Consider the following 20,623-nt stretch of genomic DNA (forward strand, 5'->3'; position numbering starts at 1 on the left):
CACATTCAAAATACTTCCATATTGCAACAGTTCTTTTCACAAATTGGGACCGTTGAAATATTGTCATTTATTTACGAGGTACGCAACTGGTTCGCTTACCAGTCATCATTGGACCAAAATGGCACTGATTTCTGAATGAGTTCAACTCTTTTACTGTATGAGCCTGTTTGTTCGAGGGCTCAAATACATTTTACCTGCGAGCTGATTGATGAACTTGATGAACAAAGCTACATATATAAACAAAGAAGATCCATGGGAAATGAAGCGATCCTATTGGGTGAAACGCAGAAACAGGTTGTTGTTATGGGTTGGGGAAAAAATGATGGACTGACTCTCTACCTCTCGTGGGTCTCTCTTGGTCTTTCGTTGGTTGCCGTTGGATAATCTATTGCTCTGTTTCTTTTGTCTTTAGCGACCATCCGCTTCCACGAATAAGATCGATCCATTTTATCCTCGTCTGCTTTGCCTATCGCTTTGTCTAGAGTACCTATATAGCGAAAATATATACAGATGTGAAACTTCAAAAATCCATCAGGTCTTCACCATTGCCTCCGCGAACAAAGTTAGGGCCCAGAAATGCAGCCAACCTATGAGTTTCAATATCCAGAGCGATTTACTAATACAACGATTTATAAAGAACGTATTTGACTTAGTTTTTGCGTAAATTTACTCATTTCTGCGGAAGAACGCTCATTTATGTACATTCTTGGCCATCTTGGCTAGAATTGAAATCTGCAGACTCTGTAGACTAGCAGTGAAATTTTGTGTGTTAGAAGTTGGTTAGAAGAATGGCTACACTTTTGGGCCCTAAGTCCTCCATGAAGAGATCTGTCCATACTCTCGCTATAGGTACTCTAGCTTTGTCTATCAATTTCAATAACCAGCTCGCTATTATCCCAAGTTTAATATTATCTCTACACACCTGTACAGAATCAATGCCGGAGTCATTCTGTCCTGTCGAAGAGTAGCCATCCTCGGAATGGAAAACAAAACTTTGTCCATCGGCTTCCCCTCGCGGCGAGTCCTGACTTGGCCACACCTGGAAAATCGGAAGAGAGCATTTCGTGCCGTTGAGGAGTGTGTTCTCTGCAGAGGTTTTCTCGTCGATGATCAAAGGGTCGTCGGGGGCCTTTTGCGCTTCGATGTCTTTTGGGCTTCCTCCGCTGTCCGCTACGATCACTGCTTGCTTCCCCTTCCAGTACTTCCGCAGGTCCCTCAGAGGCATCTGCAACAGTGCAAAATGGGCTCGGAAAAATGGACCACTGGACAAAGTACAATTGAGAGGCTTGGAGGACAAGGACAAGGTCAAAAATGTAGGTATGAACCGTCGATAAGAACATGTGTTAATGCGCACTCACTAAAATGTGTAATTTTAGCGGCAATTGTGCTCTTCTGCCAAAAATTCAAAGCTATACTGCACAAGACGCTCTGAGCAACTATTCCACCATCGAAGTATTGCACAGTATCAGCTGAAAATGAAGGAACTGTGACATTTGTAATGACTAGCATTATACATGCCATAAGGGGTCCCGTTGATCCTACTGGAGCGATTTTTGTAAAATTTGGTGCCAGGAGGTAATTTTTGACTTAGAAGTCGAATTTTTAGTCAAATTTACAAAATTCAAAAATCAGAGACAACAAAAGCGACCTAAAATGTTATATTGGCCTCTTCGACATCATTCAAATTTGCAATCGGGCACTAGAACGATTTTGAACGCTCATCGTGCTGTAGAGGTTGTGAAAAACATCGCAATAAATGGACTTCATATTGCAGTAAAAAACTTCATTACTTCTGAAAAATATGCAGAAGTCCCTCTCTTCCTATAGAAACTTATGGCACAAACTTTGTATCCGAAATGAGTCAGAAATAATAGTTTCTCATTGCAGAATTTATATCAGTGGCGTAAGTCCGCGACCGCGTTTCTCGTTTGCGGTGTTACAAAATCTCCACTCCTATTTCATTTTTTTAAAGAAGAACAAATCAACATCATTGGTTCAAATTTTCAAAGAAATTTCCTCAAACAGAAAAGAAAAATCAGGGTAGTTTTTAAGAATTACAGTTGAGCGATTTCCCATGTAAAAAGTAAAGTATGGCGGGAAGTCTGCCACGTCACAAACCGAGATACGCGGCTGTGGACTTGCACCGTAGTTTTGCTATTTCGAGAATTACGTGTTTGATGTTTCGAAGTAACATAGATTCTTATGGAGGGTAGAAAATTCAAACTGACTTTTTGATGCTTAAAAATTGGAATGTGGGAGCGAATTGTTTTAATTTTTTTTCAAAAACTACACTTATGGGCCTTGTCCTCCAAGCTCCTCAATTCAAGCTTTCTGATACATGTCTCCAGAATACGATGACCTAAACAAGAAAAATTAAAAACAACAATCTGAACCAAGCGTATTGGCTCTCTTTTTTTAAATAAGACTTACATGAAAAAAAAATCGTTACTTACAGTGTCAAAAATAATATTCTTCGGGCGTTTTTCAAAATTACAACTCGATTAAAGACTCCAAATTATGAACATTTTGGGTCAACATCATTGTACAGGGCCACTTAGATGGGATACAAAAGAGCGCCTTCAACCCGCTCCGTAATCTTAATGCAAAATTCTGATACAACTATTCGGGCGTCACGACAGTCATTTTGCATAGCCGGCTATTTGAAGGCAAATCATTGGCCAAGGAAACAGGGCACGAATTCCAACAATGTGATACGTAATTATTAGGGAGCAAAACCTCCAGGTGTGCCCCCTTGGCATCCAAGGAGCCCAACTCCCAGGGGGCGGCCCCAGCTGACATCCAAGCAACCCAAACCTGGTAACGGTTGCGTCACAACCTCACCGACAGCTAAGAATCCGCGATTCACCGATATTTGTGGGTTGCGAAATGGGTATCTCCTACTACGGCAGTATAAATAGAAATACTCCTCCCTAAGCCACCTCTCTTACATTTTGGGTTGTTCAAAGTAATTCGATGGACGCTATATTTTGTGTCAGAACGACAGGCGCCTTGATACAACTATACATCCTCGACGGATGTCCGTATTGCGTTCAAAAATTTGAAGGCGTTTTGACTTCCTACGCATAATACCTGTAGTTGATTCGATCGACAAACGCGTTGGTCGGCGGTGACGGGGACTTGATGCTACTTTTTAAACTTGATGGCCTGTCCGTATCGCACCGACTGAAGTGCGAAACCACGTATCTCCATTGCGGTGTTTCAAAATGTCCGTTCTTAATTCATCTCTTCCATGAGAAACAATCTAAATTTACGACTTTAAATTTTAAACCAAATCTTCTGCTATCGAATACGAAAAATCATGGAGAATTTAAGTTTTATGTTGACCAGCTTCTCGAAAGAAAAATAAAATTTCTAAGGAAGTCTGCAACGTCGCAAATGGAGAAACGTCGTCTCTCATTTTGCCCAAAAATATGTATGTATAAAATTGAAGGCATTATGACTTTCCTCTCTCAACTTATATTCGTCTCTACAGATAAACAATGGGACGCGATTGCTACGGCGCCTTGATACAACTATACATCCTCGACGGATGTCCGTATTGCGTTCAAAAATTTGAAGGCGTTTTGACTTCCTACGCATAATACCTGTAGTTTATTCGGTCGACAAACGCGTTGGTCGGCGGTGACGGGGACTTGATGCTACTTTTTAAACTTGATGGCTGTCCGTATCGCACCGACTGAAGTGCGAAACCACGTATCTCCATTGCGGTGTTTCAAAATGTCCGTTCTTAATTCATCTCTTCCATGAGAAACAATCCAAAGAATACAAATCTAACACCCGTTATAAATTAAGTGATGAGTTATCAGGTGAAAATTTGCAATTGTGCGATGCAATTGAACCCCTCTGGTCCCCTTCAGTTTACAACGATTTTGTTAATAATCTCCTCCTGTTTGCGAAAGTACAGCAGGAATCGTCGGTACACTAAAATCGAATCGCTAATATTTGCTCGGGAAATATTTACAAATGAATCAAATGCGAGATACAGATGAAATATTTCCGCCGGCCGGGCTCTGCGGAGATGAGTCCCCGTCATTTTTTCCACCGTCCATTTGCGTGCCTGAAATAATCACTCGAAATAATAAAACTCGCCCATGAATCAACTGAAACCCGTCGAATAAAGCCTCGAGGAGAGGGTGAAAATCGCCGGGTGATGTTGCCGATTTGAATCGATTTCCGGGAGAAGAGCGAAGTTTACGACTGCCGCCGTGCTAAGGAAAAACGCCGTATGAACCTTCAGGCATTGCCAAATTTCCTTCGATAATACACGAATATCCTGGTAAACTGATGAATATTTCGCTTCCAACTTTTCAGATAATTTTGTCCGCAATCATGCCTAAAGTTCCTGAAAATTTCAATGAAAAATATTCAGAAGTTTTCTTAGAAATAAACATTTTAACAAAACCCTCCTACGAAAAGGGACGAAATAACTATCTGTCTCTCTTCTTGCCAGAGATGTATGTATTTTATAGTTTTGTTGAAGCTGAGGATCATCAAAATTTGAGCATTTTATAGGGTACAAAAAAATTTAGAATTGATGCGCTTACTTTGACCACTGTTTGAAAACATATTCGAATTCAACGTGCTCAGATTTCTCCCTCGTCAAGCACTTTAAGAAATGTTTGAACACCCCCTCCCCCCCAACGCAAACACATAGCCTTGTACCATGTGAGTTTAGCTATATTTATGTTAGTGTGAATGAATTGAAGAAAGAGCGAAGTTTACGACTGCCGCCGTGCTAAGGAAAAACGCCGTATGAACCTTCAGGCATTGCCAAATTTCCTTTGATAAAACACGAATTTCCTGATAAACATATGAATATTTTTCTTCCAATTTTTCAGATAATTTTGTTTGCAAAATTAAGTCCAAATGATTTTTCGCAAGATCCATGAAAGAATCGAATATTTTCATAGAACTCCTTAGAAAATTTCAGAGAATCCTGCGACAAGTGTTTTGGGATTCAATTGTAAATTTTCAACTATATTTCTGTGACGCTACATTTCTGCTGAGCTAGGGAAAAACGCCGTATGAGCCTCTAGGCGTTACCAAGTTTCCTCTGGCAAATCGCCAATTTTTACGATATTTGTTGAATATTTTTCTATCAATGTCTCAGATAATTTTGTTCGCAATATCCTCTAAAGTTCCTGAAAATTTCAAGGAAAAATATTCATAACTTGCCTTAAAAATAAACATTTTATCGAAGGAAATTTAGCAACTTTCAAATTTTCATACGGCGTTCTCCCTCAGCACGGCAGACAAGACCAAATTTTACAGCTTGTTTTTCTCGGCAAGCAGGATGACTAAAAATTTTCTGGGGTGCTTGAAGGATGGGTCAACGTCTGTTTGGTAGTTTTTAGATATTTTCTCCGGTGGGAAATTTTTTTACACCCTATGGAGCTAATTTTCAAAGCTGGACTCACGCCTTTTTTCGGAAAAATGAAGAGAGCCCAAGATATTTTCAAGTGCAAAGCCGCTTTGAAGTAAATTTTGACAGTTTTATTACTCATTACCGTTATTTCAGCAGTAGAGCATGAGAATGTATAAGCCTTACGTAAAGTAAAAAATTAGAGGCATTTCTATTTTTTCCGGTGTAAAAATAACATTTAAAAAAAGAGTAAGTTCCGTGCAGCGGACCAAACATGCGAAATCAAGAAATTTTGAACTGAAGCCGTTCTACTAGAAACCGATTGTATTTCTTCCACATTTCACATTACTTTATTCGGGATACGGCAAACGAGTTACTCGATCCCTTCACTTCGCTCGCCGTCGGAAAATGATGAATGATGGCTGGTTGACTGGCGCTAAACGATGGCGATTGTTTCAGGATCGAGTGAGATTTGAGTCATAATGTCCGTCAAACATGCACTTCCATCTTAATCAATCTCCATTTCCGTCCCGACTTTTCCCTTTTCCCGGCCTTGCCAATTCACTTGAAAAACTTTACCATCCAAAACTCGAAAATTCCAGGTGGACCCACAAAAAAGTTTCGAATGAACCTTCTCATTGAGAGTGTGTTAGTGGGACAACAAGTCAGTTGCGCGTGCTATGAAGCTGAGTTTTTAACATTTATCTTTGTAAATTAGCGAAACATAATATGAATCATCTGAAAGCGAAGCTTTTCATTTAGTTCCACAAGCTGTCGACAATGCCCAACCAAGCCGGCTCACGCATCTAGCTTGCTGTTACCAGCCATCATAACTCAATTGTCGCTGAATCGCCGACCCTTTTCGATGGCCTTTGCGTAACCCTCTTGAAATGAAGGTAAGGCCATTTCGGACCCCCGTTGTTGTCAACGCTTCATTTAATTTATTGACATTATCCAACGCTTACGACTGGAATGAAAGGAAAAGTTATAAAAAGCATGTGCCTAGATTAAATGATTTTACATCTTTACCTCAAATTTTGAGAGAGAAAAAACACACAATTGCTACACCGGGTGGTCATCCGCAGCGTTTAATTTTGAAGTCCTTTTCCAATCATATTTACATCATACGGACATTTTTGAAAATTCTATCTCACAATGTTGAAAAGGCGCTATGACTACTATGAGTAATGAGTTGATGCAACAGATCAAGAAATAATGAAAAATCTATGCTCTCATGCCACTTGTCTCAGATGTTCATTCGTACCACGGAATTTTAAGTTTCTTTTCCAATTATTTTTGCGGGCCCTTGGAAGTTTCAGGAAATTTGATCCAAATGTGTCAAATACGCGATTTGCCGCCCAGCAGCTGCCTTATAGTTTCATAGGTACAACGCAAGGTGACAATGGTGAAGTGAGTTGATCAGCAGAAAAACACAGATACAATTGGTTATTTCGCTCACAAGCCGTCGGTTTGACTTTAACGCACTAAAAATGGATTCTTTAGCCCAAACATCATGCGATCAACTTGCCATCACAACTAGCTTTATACTCGAAGAAACATTTTGACGGACAAATGTGCAGAGTAACCATTTATACTGCCGTGCTAAGGAAGAACACCGTATGAACCTTTAGGCGTTGCAAAGTTTCCTTCAATAAAAACCGAATTATTAGGAACTTTTTTTGGAAACGCCCATGATTTTTCTTCTCTGCCAGCAGAATATCTCAGTTCAATTACAAGTCAAGAAGTCAACTTGTTTTTTTCCAAAAATTTCCTCTTGAAAAAATCGATCAGGAGCAGAAATTTTGAAAGACTGCAATAGGGACACCTGGTTCTGTAGTTTAACCATTGGTTTTTTGCTCTCCTTGAACTCTTATCTTTTCCAATGGCCCATCATTTAACGTCGATTTCATAAATTTTAATCTCTTGGCCGATGGTCATACTGTCAACGCAGCTTGAGGTGTGAAAATGGTGCATTGGCTACAACGCGTACTTGACCTTTTATTGATTTCGTCTTCACCAAACACCGGAGAGCGGCAAACGCAAAGCCGAGACATTTCAGGAGAGAGCTCGCCTCTTAACTCCGTTCTCTCCAGTTTACTCTCAAAGTCGACGCATGCAAAACCACATAAACCTCGATATTTTACGGCTTTACTCTAGCGCATACGAGCCAGATCGTTCCAAAACCTGATATTATTATTCCTTTTTAAACCGTGGTTGGGTCCCATATGAGGACTGCTTGCTATGTTTGGCAACTTCTTCACCTTTCCGGTTTTATTCCTTATGATAATGGTGAAAAGGTGCACTACAAGGAGACTTTGGTGCAAAATCGTGAGCTTTCCTTGTTCCTTCACTTTCAAACTAAGACTCCTCGACATTCATTTCGACGGTGAAACACCGAAACCATGCATCTCATATCTGGTGTTTCAAGATCTCCGCTCCTACCAATTTTTTTAAAGGAGAAAAAAATCAACTGCCAGCATTCTTCGAAGTTTTCGTAGAATTTCCTTCACGCAGAGAAGAAAAATCACAGCTGTCTGTAATGATAAAACTGTACTATTTTGCATTACCAGCTGTATGTCTTTTGTTTTGTAAGTGTATCGTGTATTTTCTCTACTATGTAACTTAACAATGTAGCCACCAACTGTGCTTTTGATAATGCTCTGAAAATGTAAAGTAGATTCCTGAAATTCATTAGCACCTGTAAAAAATAAAATTGTAGAAAAATTATGTATCCTTGGCTCACGTTTTTATCATTTTTCATTATATATAGATGCAACATGCGGCTGAACAACTTTGCAAAGTCTGTAATAATTGCTGGTGTTGTTTTGTGCTGAAAAAATAAAGTGTGAGAAGAAGTTTGCACTGTTGCAAACCGAGATACGTGTTTTTGGAGTTTCGCCGTTGTATCAGCAAATTATTTAGAGTTGCAAAAAAGGTTAAAAACTGAGTTTCAACGTCACTAAGATCCGTAATATTGCAAAATTGTCAAAAGATTTTTCCCCTGCTAGCAGAAATATCACATTTTAGGTTCCTCTTGTTAGCCGCGTAAACAATCATGGCAAGCGAGGAGAAAATGCCATTACTGTCAGAAAGTTAATATTGATATTGAAGAGTCGGATTGTAATAAGCTCTGCGGAGTTCGAAAGTTAAAGCTCTCTAGTGTTAAAGTGGAGGTAATTTTAGTTTAGCGCAAAAGTTAACGATGAGAGCTAATGACCGCATCAATTGAATTAATTTAGACTTTGGCTCCGTAACACTTCTTTTAAGAGATCTGCTCTCGAGTTGCATTCGACGCTCAAACTTATTCTGATCCAATTATCGTTCCACAGATATAATTCCAGTATGATTATTGTTTCAGAAATATGAAGTTTCTATCCTTCAGAAATATTCGCTCCCCAAGAATGCAACATGAATTGAACGGAATTACGTGAACGAAATTGGTCAATGAGGAAGGTCTTGGGAGAAAAATTCTGAAACTGTGAAGAAGAACTGAGGAGAGAGCCACGTACAATATTCGATACTTATTTTTTTCGCATCGGCAATAACCTTTGCTCTATCCTCTGTATTGAACGGCTTTTTGATTTCTCACTTATTCATCAACCTTAGCGTTATTTCTTTTGAAAAAGCGTAGATATTGACACAGGTCCCGCATCTATCTGCCCCCCGGAAATTGAATCTGGAAAAGTTTCCAGCTTTCGCAATAATGTTTCCGAACTTTACCTATATTTATTCGAGGGAAATAATGTTCAGCTGGTGTCTGATTGCTTATTCATGATCTGCGCGCGGTTATGGTTGACAGCAATCTCCAACTTTCAAAGGCACGTACTTTGAGTGGCAGGATATAGCGGTGTTTTGATGAAAACGAACTTTAACATGTTTTTTTCATGATGACAAAAGAAATGAGAGATTTGTTTAAACTCAGGAGTCGATGCAAGGCGTAATGCGTTGAGGTATTAAGCTTATGAAGAATGTTCAGAACTTATCCAGTTTATTATCTAGACACCTTGGAACTGAATTGAAGGGTATAAATACTGGAGGAAGATTTTTTGCTATTTCAAGTAATACGTGTCAAAAGTTTCAAAATTACATGGAAACTTGTGGTGGAAAGGAAGTTTTCCTAATCCTTAAAACCCGGATTTTAGAAGTAAATTTTTTCTCAGCCAGCATATCATATACCATGCTTAGCGAAAAAAGGATGCTTAAATAAAAAGAAAAGTCACTTAGATCAAGCAGAAACCCGCTTTCATTCAGCTATTTTTTTCTTGATTCAAAACAAAATCTTCTTGACGGCATACTCAAGAATGTTTCTGCCTAAATTGAGTCACATTTTTCTCTAATGAAATTCAAAAATTATGCTAAACGTTATTAAATACGGGTGCTAGGACTAAGTGAGTTTTTTAGATTACCGCTCTCTTTTTGTAACATAGTATCTTGATTTATTTTGCAAGGAAAGCTCTGTACCCTTAAAGGAAGCTTGTCATTCTTGATACGTTGGAGCGCCTTCAATATCGTTTAATACTGTGCAACACCTATGTCGCGAAATAGTTGCTTGAAATGCCGTAGCATTCTGCGGCGCGGCGGGCGACCAGCGTGACACTCGCATAGGCGCCTACAAACCTAACAGGGATACTTCACGCATTGCGCAACGCGTGAAGTATCCCGTTAGGTTTGTAGGCGCCAGTGCGCATTTCGCTCTGTGGTAGGCTCTAATACTTAAACTCGCGGAGTCAGCGTTTTTCAACTCATAATTTTGAAATTTTTGCTCGCTCTGCGCGAATTATTCACATTTAAATTGATGAAAAAAAAAAAAAATATTAAATGAAAATATAACGTGTGTTTTGAAAATATTAAGGTGGTTCCGTGTCTATTTTAATGATTTCCAAAGCTTTTGAATATTTCTTATATATTTTGTGCTTTTACTGCTGTGCTGCAGCGTGGTGTACTCGCAATCAAACGCTCAAAATTGGACGTGTTTGACTGTAAAAGATCGATGTAAAAGTGGGTTAAAACCAAATATTGCGTCCTCCTTGGTTTTTCTCTCTCTTTTTCATTTTTGTATAGTTCCTTTTAACACAAGTACGGCTCATTGAGATAAATATCGATACCATCGCTTTGAAAAGGTTTTACAAATATTTGTTACGTTTTAAAAATATGTTTTGAAAATGAAGTACATAATATTATCATTTTAAAAAAAGGAATATAAATACGGTATATTTTAAATCGAAAATTTTATAGATAGAAATAAAACCAAATATTCACCAATGAAAATTTGAAACATGAATCATAAGAAGGAAATAATATTTCATTTAAAAAATGAGCTACCATAACAACACCTTCTTCTCTCTCAATTTTCTAATTCGATGATGTCAATATAATTTTACATACGGACTGAAATACATCCTTTGGACCAAGTCACTGTTTTTTATTTTACGCATGGATGTAAATTACTGGACTAAACAGGTGCCAAATCAGGTGACAAAAAATCTTGGACGGAATGTCCTGAAACCTTTATCCTTATTGCGGAATGTGGTTCAATGCTGACTGCCCCCCTTAATGAGCCAGAAAGAGAGACACAAGAATAGGGCTACATTTTGCGATTAGAAACTAAAATTTTTGGTTCATTTTAGAAACAATATTGGTGCCTTTAGTTACTCTACGCAGACAAGTGTTCTTATGTATGAGCCATGAATTGTATGGGTCCTTAATATTATTACAAAATACAGTCCAATTAAACCATCAATAGCAATGATTGCATGAGTCGAAAGCAACGAGGGTAACTTTTACACTCCCTTCGCGCCAATTCTACGTCTTTAAATGTCCAGCCAGGAAAAGCCACTGTGAACAAGTCAACGGTGTAAGTCGGCAAAGTGTCTGCGACGTCGCAGACTTAATGTCATACTTTATTTTTTAAATGGAATACTTCTCAACGGCAATTCTTTAAAACTGCCTTGATTTTTCTTCTATCCGTGCGAAGACACTTCTGCATAAACTTCAAGGAATGATGTCCATTTGTTCTCCTTTAAAAAAATACCATAGAGGCGGAGATTTTCAGACGCCGCAAACGAGATATTGACGGTGTTAGTCGGCAATCACATAACTCGGTTTGCGACGTCGCAGACTTCCTGTCATACTTAATTTTTTAAACGAAAAACTACCCAACGGAGATTCTTTAAAACTCCCGTGATTTTTCTTCTCTGTGTGAAGAAAATTCTGCAAAAACTTCAAGGAATCATGTCAATTCGTTCTCCTTTAAAAAAATAACATAGAGGCGGAGATTTCCAGAGACCGCAAACAAGATATGTGATTGCGGACTCACGCCGTCGAAGTGCTCCCACCCTAATGCCCGACCATGCAACCCATTTTAAAATGTGAGGCCTCAGATGCAAACGAGCGATTAAAACACCGTACGCTGAACAAACACCAAGACGCGATTGCTACAATAGAGCGCCGGAATGAGCAAGGAGGTGGTCACTCCGTTTCCCTCGCGCTTTTCCCGCCGCCGCGACGCGGAGAGGTGAAAAGTGTCGCTCAAAGTGATATATTCATATTATTAAGTCCAAGTCGCCACAGGATTGATTGCGTGCTGGCCGCCGGTGGCTCGCCCTTGGCCTAGACACTAAGGTCGCGGTATTGACCCAGGCGCGGGCTCGAGGACTCGGACCTGGCGTTTTAATATTTATCCGGCAATTACAGGATACGGACTTAATAAAAACTTATAACGTCCTCCTCCTCCACGACCGTGTAACAAGTCTCCGCGCTCCGCGAAGGGGAGTCCGCAGCCAACGTACGTGGAGGCGGAGTACTATGAGCTTACACCCCCCCCCCCCACCCCAGTACGACCTCTTATTATCAATGACATTGAGAACTGGAGCCGCACCGTAAGGTTGCTTTAAATAAGTCATTGCACAGTGAGAAAAATTAACCGACATTCTGTGTTAATATGGGAGGTAGAACACGGAGTAACTCAAACGTGCGGCGAATATTTTCAGGGGAGGATTTTTCCTCAGTTGCATCGTCCGAATCTTCGGTTTGGTAAAATAGTGTCCAGCTAAAGGCCGTTTTCGAGCTCATTCTGGCTGGATTTCCTTAACTCTGCATTTTGTGGCTCGTTGAAGGTCTATATTGAAGGTCAATGATTCGGTCATCTTCTGTCTCTGAGGTCATCCAATGACATTTTATGCATGGAATGTCTAATTCGAAGGTTATTTTAATGTTTTTACTTAATTAAAATGACGGCGGGGGCTAGGACTAGGGAGGGGGGGGGTATTTTAATGGGGAACGAAAACAGCCTTCAATTTAAAAGGTATGCAACCCGCAAAAGTCCGGGCCCCTTGTACTCACTAGCACCCCGGGCCCCTCAGCGCTAATCCGGCCCTGCCTCGCTCTAAAAATCGATTTAATCTAGTAAGGGAAAACCTTAAATGCAAAGTATAACTCCAGCTTTCGACAAATCGATGGCCAAAGTGTGAAACCTCGTTTATCCAATTGTGACGCTGCGTTCTTATCAAATTACATTTTTTCTCTGGAAAATCTTTCAATTTTTTTTTTCTAAAAACTTTCTTCATTTTTCTTGTCTATCTGCAGTATATTCTGTTAAAACTCCAAACTGAAAAGTTGGATATTTATTTTTGGAAAAAATTAAATAGGAGCGGAATTTTTGAAACAGCGCAAGGAGATACGTGGTTTTGCACTTGGGCCTTAGAAATCCTCATTGATGAGCATCTTGTTGGGCATAAAACTCGCCAAAAATCCAAAGCTTCAACACTCAACTGCCGTGCTAAGGAAGAACTCCGTATGAACATTCTGGAGTTGCCAAATTTCCTTCGATTAAATGCTTATTTTTGAGGAAAGCTATGAATATTTTTCCTTGAAATTTTCAGGAACTTTAGGTGAAATTGAGAACAAAATTGTGTCAAAATTTGAAGAAAGATATTTAAAAATTTTCCCGAAAATTCGTTTTTTACTAAAAGAAATTTGGCAATACCTGAAGGTTCATACGGCGTTTTTCTTTAGCACGGCAGTTGAGCATTGAAGTTTTCGAGCCTCCTGCTTGTTTCCTAGTGAATTTGTGTTTAGTAAAGTGTCACCGTGACAACGCGGCGAGGATTGCATATCCGCATGCACTTTGCCAAGTTCTAATATATTATTCATTTGGCTCCCAGGTTAATGCACCAGACGGTGTAACGTTTTCATTCTTCGGGCTTTATTATTTTTTCACACGTACTTTTCAGTACGGAAGCAGGCTTATAACTTGAAACGGAGTTGTCCGAGATTTTTGTTGAAAAGAGGCATTGAAAATACATGTTTTGCCAAAATTGTGAATCTTTGTTGTGGTTAGAGAATGATATCTTCACGGAAATAAAATTGCTGATTCAACAATGCAATTGCTAAAAACAGTGAGTGCAATGTTTCAACGCAGATTTTACAACAACAAAAAATGCTGCTTTAACCACCCCCGTGGTTAAATTAGTTTACAATGTGGTTAAAGTAGCATTTTTTATTGCAAAATCTGCGTTGAAACATTGCACATACTGTTTTTAGCAATTGAATTGTTGAATCAGCAATTTTTTTTCCGTGTTGTCAAAATTTTAAAAATGAGTCGTCATTGTTTCAGTGTTCATTTATTATCAGCTATCATTTTCTAATCGCAACAAAGATTCACAATTTGGGCGAATAATTTATTTCCAATGCTTCTTTTCAACAAGAATCACGGACGATGCCGTTTCTAGTTATAAGCCTGCGTCCGTTCTGAGAAGTACCTACGCGTGAGAAAATAATAAACCCGGAAAAATTAAATACATGAGTTTTGTTACCACGATCTAAAAAGTAGAAATAGCAGTAACCAAGTGTTGTATCGTTACTGCGCATACATATAACTGCTTTGCCACAAGAAATTTTAGAGCACTTTCAACTGTTTTGCAAACAACACGCACATCCCAAGAGTGAATAGTTGTATTCAATTGCTGATTTAATGTAGATGAGTTAAACTCGAAATTATTTGGTGAATAACCCATGGAAAAGGATCGATAAACAAAGTTTTCGTAACAAACACCTTAATAATGACATATTCTTTACCGCAGCTTCAAATAGAGAGCAATCTATAAGAATCAATCATTCACGCTGGTAATCCAGACTTGCGCGAATAGTCTAAGATAATATAGGAGGATTGCGCGAAAAAGGCACAAAGATTGCGCGAAAAATGCACAAGGATTGCGCGAATAGAAACCTTAACATCAGCTACAGGAATGCGTGAATATGAAATGAAGTTAATTTAAGGTAGAAGTTTGGAAAAACAGGAAACAGTTGGAAAATAAGCGCATTTTCATGTCAACGCTAGTTTAGGTTAGTTTGCTGACAAGTCAACGATGTCTTACCTTCTGATAATGAATGAGGTGAAAGATTGAATAATGGTCGGTTGTATAAGGAACTTTCCTAACGTTTCTCCGAAAACGTATTTATTAGGGAGAAACGAGGAAACGTTGGAACGTTGGAACGCTGGAAACGTTCCAACGTCGGAAACGTTGAAATGCTCATACGGCGTCGAAACACAACATGGGCCTCTTAAGCCCTATTACTCGATGCCGCGATTATTCTATCACGAGTTCGAATATTCGAGCCAAACACAGTGTGGCCGGCGTTAACCGTATATTAGCGCCTGCTAGACTGTAGGAATACTTCACGCATTACGCGAAACAGTGCGGTCGGCCTAAAGCCCGTATTAGCGCCTGCAAGACTGCGTGAATACCTCTCGCATTGCGCCAAACGCAGCACAGTCTGTCAGTTGGCGTGAAACGCATATTAGCGCCTACAAGACTGTAGGAATGATGTAGCAGGATTGCGTGTCATCATTCTTGACTTTCTTCTCCCGTTTTTACCATAATTGAAGGGAAAATATGTATCCTCATTGTGACGAGTTTGCACACTGAAACACGTGATTTTTCAGCATTGGCGGATCCAGCAATTTGGCAACACCGGATTTACTCCATTTGAACCTATGGCAATGTATCGATTCTTGAAGAAGCCAGGTGCTCCGACAAGAATCGATTATTTAGCATAGGTTTAAATGGAGGAAATCCGGCGTTGTCAAATTGCTGGATCCGCCTCTGTTTTTCAGTACCAGATAAAACCGCGCAATCCAATGTATTTCCCCAAAAAGGATAAAAAAGGGGGCATTCGCGCAATCCTATCGCAGCCATTTACGCCTCGCCTTTGATAATTATTGACGGGACTCCTAGGTTGCGTTATAAGCGGGGGGGGGGGGGTGAAAAATACGGGAAAAGTACGTTGCGTAATTTATGAACGCTCCCTTAACGCACGTCTCCGAGTTCCCTTTTCACGTAGATGATACTTCAATTCAACCTCGATGAACATAATCTTAACTTGGAACATTACTGTGCATGTAGTTGGTGCCCTCGAGTCCTGGGCACGTTCGAAAGGAAAAACAGGAGTAACATAACTTGCAGGAGCCACCTTCAAGGGCTTAGCGTCTGAGCCACCATGTCAGCTCCGGGCGCCAAGACGAAGGCATACACTGCCGTGTTAAGAAAGAACACCGTGCGAGCCCTTAGACGTTGCCAAATTTCATTACAAAAATCACGCATTTTTGGAAAAATCGGCGAATATTTTTCACCCAACTTTCCGGAGAATTTTTTTCGTGATTTCATCTCGAACGTTCCAAAATATCAAGGGGAAATATTCATGACTTCCCACCAAAATAGATATCTTCTAGGAGATAATTTGGCAAATCTCCGATGTTCATACAGCGTTTTTTTCCTGGTACGGCAGTGTAACGACGTAATGAAAACGAATGGCGGGAGAGATCATCCCCCTCCCCCCTTTTCTCCTTCCCCCCCTCCTCCCTTGCTACGTCACACCTCCAAGTTGCTCTTTCATTATTTACAAGTCTGGAAAAGTAACCTACGCAGCTTGGCTGCACTCTACTCGCAGGCCGACAGGTGGAGTTTAGGGGTAGGGATTCTGAAGGAGGGGGAAGGGGTTATGGGTGGTTGCGGGTCTGCGGGTTTGGGGAAGAGAGGTGAAGGGTAAACATCAAACAGTCACGTTGCCGACAGTATGGAGAGAGGCAATGAACGGTAGGAAAACGTTCAGTAAATGCATCCGCGTGGATGCCAGGAATATAGTAACTAAGCTTAGAGCAAATATTACCATCTCCATTTTTTTACTACCACAGAAAAAATGTGCATGTCGCTCTCTGAGTTTTTGTGGTATGACTTTTTTTCTCCAAAAATGCTTTCCCGGGGGGCCCCATTATCCCCTGATATCCCCTATTAGCCCCCATTATCTCGAAAACGATGAGTCGTAGCATAAAACGCGAGAAGAAGGGGTCGGGGAGCCCCGAAACGCATCGGCAATTTTTATTTAATTTTGTGAGTTTGAGATGGTTTGAGTTTTTTAGTTTCGACTTTCTTTATTTTCATTTTCTTATATATCCTCAGTCAAACCGTTCAAACCGTCAGTCCGATCTTCCCTAAAATTTGTATACCGATCCTCCCCGGTTCGGTGAGTGACACTGGCTATTTCAATTTTCTCCCTGTCGTGATTTCGGGATTTAATGGTCAAAAAATGTTAAAATTGGAAAGAGGAACGGGTCCACGGTTGCTAGGCACCTTTGTTTGCGATGTATATCGCCATACAATATGCGATAATCGATCCTAACTCACTATATATCGATATAAAGATATCAATTTGCCGTATGTGTTTTTTGTGTTTGATGTGTTTCATTGTGTTTCATTATGTGTTTGATGTGTTTGTTGTGTTTGATTGTGTTTCATGATGCGTTTGATGTGTTTGCTGTGACACACAACTGAATATAAGGGCAGAGATTTGACAACGATGGTAGCTTGGTTTTCCTCCGTTGAATTCAAACGAAAGAAAGCGATCTCGCGAAGACGTGTACGGTCACGTCTACGAGGGATCTCCAGACGATCAGCTAACTGAGTTCTAGAGTTACAGGAAAGTTGCGGAAGAGCGCCAAAATTTCCATCAATTACGCGAGCTTGACTGGAAACCTCGAACCGTTTCAACGTCCGCGCGGCAACCCTGCGGGCGCATCCCTTCATCCCCGAGCTCTGCTGTTAGGGCACCAACTTCTCTCAATTTCTCAGCTCTTCTGTGTTCATTTTTTGTTGGCACGTACTTCGCCCTGCGCGAATCCCTTCTCAGGCTCCTCTCCTAACGGGATAACGGACTCATGCTCGGAGATTGCACTCGGAGATTTTGAATATCGTACATCTGTGATTACAATTTGCTCTTTTTCGGACAAAGGAACATAACTTCACTCAGAGGTTAAAAAATTGACTCGGAAAGTGCAATTTTCTACGAGATTATACAAATATTTGTGCAATATACGTCCAACATTTAACTTATTACCGCAGTGAAAAAAAAATCTCGGTGTATTTACTAAGAAAAGGGTAAAATTACCAAGAATTCAGGGTTCTATTTGATCCCAGTTTTTTCTTGGTAAAATTACCATTTATGGAATTGGTAATTTTACCAAGAAATCTCGGTAAAATTATTGAACTTTCTCGGTAATTTTACTGGACCTTGGTAAAAACGCCAATATTTTTTATCGACTGTGGTAGAATTACCGAGATAAAATGGCAAAGTTACCGGGAATTGATTACCAATAAAAGTGGTATTCTTACCTGAGAAAACAGTAAAAATACCGATTTTTAGGTAAGCTCACCAGTCTGCCTTGGTAAAATTACCAATAATTGGTAAAAAAAGTGAGATGGTAAAGGTACCAATGGACCACAGTAAAAACGCCGAGAATTTTTTTTCAGTGCGGAGGAACGTAACTTCACTCAGAGGTTAAAAAATTGACTCAGAAAGTTCAATTTTCTACGAGATTATACAAATACTAGGGGCTTATGGGGCTGCTTCGCAGCCCCTTATTTTTCCTGTACACTTTTCACTTTCACATGTTTTTTTTTTTTTTTTTTATTTATTTTCATTTAATTTTCTGTTTTGTCTTTGAATCGGGTCTAATTATTTTTTTGAGAGAATAAATATAACAAATGTTTTCAAAAATTGTAATTTTATTTAGTAAACTTTAAACTAAAATTTTGTTTTAATCTTCATACAAAATTATTTTTTAGGTTTTACATTTGTTTTCAAACTAATTTTAAAGAAGATCTTTTTTTATTTTTTAAATACTTTGCTTTTTTTTTCGATTAAATTGTTGATTCTTCTTTTGCCATTTCTGTCCTGCTTTTCTTCCTATATTTCCTACAACTTTGCTCTTCTTCTTTCCTCCTTTTGTCTTTTCTTTTTTTGCTTCTTCTTTTTCTTCTTCAGTAGCTGTTCCTTCTGGTTCTTCTTCTTTTTCTGCTCCTGTTTTAACTTCATCTAATTTTTCCGCTTTTTCTTCTTCGTTTTTTCCATGTTCAGTCTGCTTTCTGGTTTCCGGGGAATGCAGCTGCATTCCGGATGCGTTAAGGGGTGGGAAGGAGGGAGGGACGGACTGAGAAACTGAAAAAAGTACGTTACGTAACGGTAAATATTAAATAAACTTACCTATATATGGATCCTTGAACTTTAAAGCAATAAGGTCCATCACCCGGAATATCAATTCGATTTACAGAGAAAGAGGCAAAAGCAACAGCACTATTATAATTTCTGATACGCTTTATGAAATTTGGAGAATATAAATACTCGGTAAAGAAATTAAGCCATTTTGGCAGCAGTTATTAAAATGACCATTGGACATTTCACCCTGAAAATGGCGAGCATCACAATGATGACAAATTATATTCATTGAACCGACTGAAAATTTGGTAACAAAATTTTCATCAAAGTTCTGATCATCAATTTTATACTTCCGAAATGAAGAAATGAAACTTTGATTTTCTATACTAATAACAGAGTTAAGTTCTTGCTTCACTAAACGAACATGCGAAGAATTCTGGAAAACGCGACCACGTTTTGGAGGACGACCGCCTCGGTCATTGAAAATTTCACTCATAACAACTGTTAAATTTAAAATTAAAATTAGTAAAAATTATTATTATTTTAACAAAATCATGACTGAAAAGTTCAATTTTTAAATTAAAAAAAATAAATCAGAAGAAAAAGGATGAAATGAAAATGGAAATTAATAATAAACATATTTATACACATTGAAAAGAAACAGCGTGAAAAGTTCTGATCGGAATTTTTTTTTTTTTTTTTTGGTATGTTAAAATGAGAAAAAAACTTGGAGGTTATTGACTTAATGAGGAAAAATTGGCAATAGGAAAAAGATGGAAGCAATCATGAAAAACCGTAAAAAAAAAAAAAAAAACGCGGGAAAAGAAAAATGTAAGTTGATGGCAGTTGAGTGTTGGAAGTAACCTCACTTAATGATGATTGTTGAATGAAAACAGCTGATAAAAAGACAGCAAACAGTAAAGTAAGATGCGTAGCAACAAAACTTTTCCGAAAAACAAAAAACAAAAAACCCCCACTTCCCCTCATCCAATTTATGAGTTTTTAGGGATTTAAAAATCGGGGACGAACCCCAGAAAATAATTTATAGTTTTCCCGAAGCATTGAGAACAACACCTTTCAAATGAACCAACGCCCCTCGCAATTAGTACAGTGGTTGATTCACAATTTCATTCTATTTTTCAAATTAAATATTAAGATTTGTGCATTTTACGTTCAACATTTAACTTATGACCGCGTGTGATCGGAAGACTGGTCAATGATATTTTCAAGTAAAATCACACTGAAAAAAAAGAATGCTGACTTAACGTTCTGGATGTAAAAAAGTGTGCGTCAACTCACAAAACGCTGCATTAACCGCTACAGCAGTTACCATAGCAATGTAAAGGTGTAATACTAATTGCTGTGGCTGTTAATTCAACGTTTTGTGAGTTTGTCGCACACTTTTTTACACCCAGAATGTTAAGTCAGCATCATTTTTTTCGATGCAGCAATGCCCAAATGCCCCATGGCTCAAGTGCTATTTTTGAGTAGAATTTTGTCGCTCTGAAATTCAGTTACGTCCTCTTGTCTTTGGAATGACGAATCGAAAGGTTTATCGTCAAGGAAAGAGATGAGACTTTAGTGCGCCACCGTAGCGATTTCTGTAGAGCTCGTTCGAACAATTTGAGTTATTGTAATCTCCCGTCGCATTTCTAAGGCGCAAAGATACAACTATTTAAACTCTCCGGAATGCGTGAGGTATCACGCCGCATTTGGAGGCGTTTTCAAAACAGCCAAGTTCCGATACCCGGA

At 39.1% G+C, this 20,623-nt stretch overlaps 1 protein-coding gene across 1 annotated transcript in view; it reads right to left on the minus strand.

The window, feature by feature from the left end:
- Positions 1 to 20,623, minus strand: part of LOC109031957 (uncharacterized) — a 91,242-nt gene that overhangs the window by 10,547 nt on the left and 60,072 nt on the right. The window contains exon 2 of the mRNA XM_019043820.2: positions 923 to 1,225. Coding sequence (XP_018899365.1) covers positions 923 to 1,225 — 303 coding nt within the window. The remainder of the gene's footprint in view (positions 1 to 922; positions 1,226 to 20,623) is intronic.

Source organism: Bemisia tabaci, chromosome 7 (genome assembly GCF_918797505.1).
Source record: "Bemisia tabaci chromosome 7, PGI_BMITA_v3".
Classification (NCBI taxonomy): Eukaryota; Metazoa; Arthropoda; class Insecta; order Hemiptera; family Aleyrodidae; genus Bemisia; species Bemisia tabaci.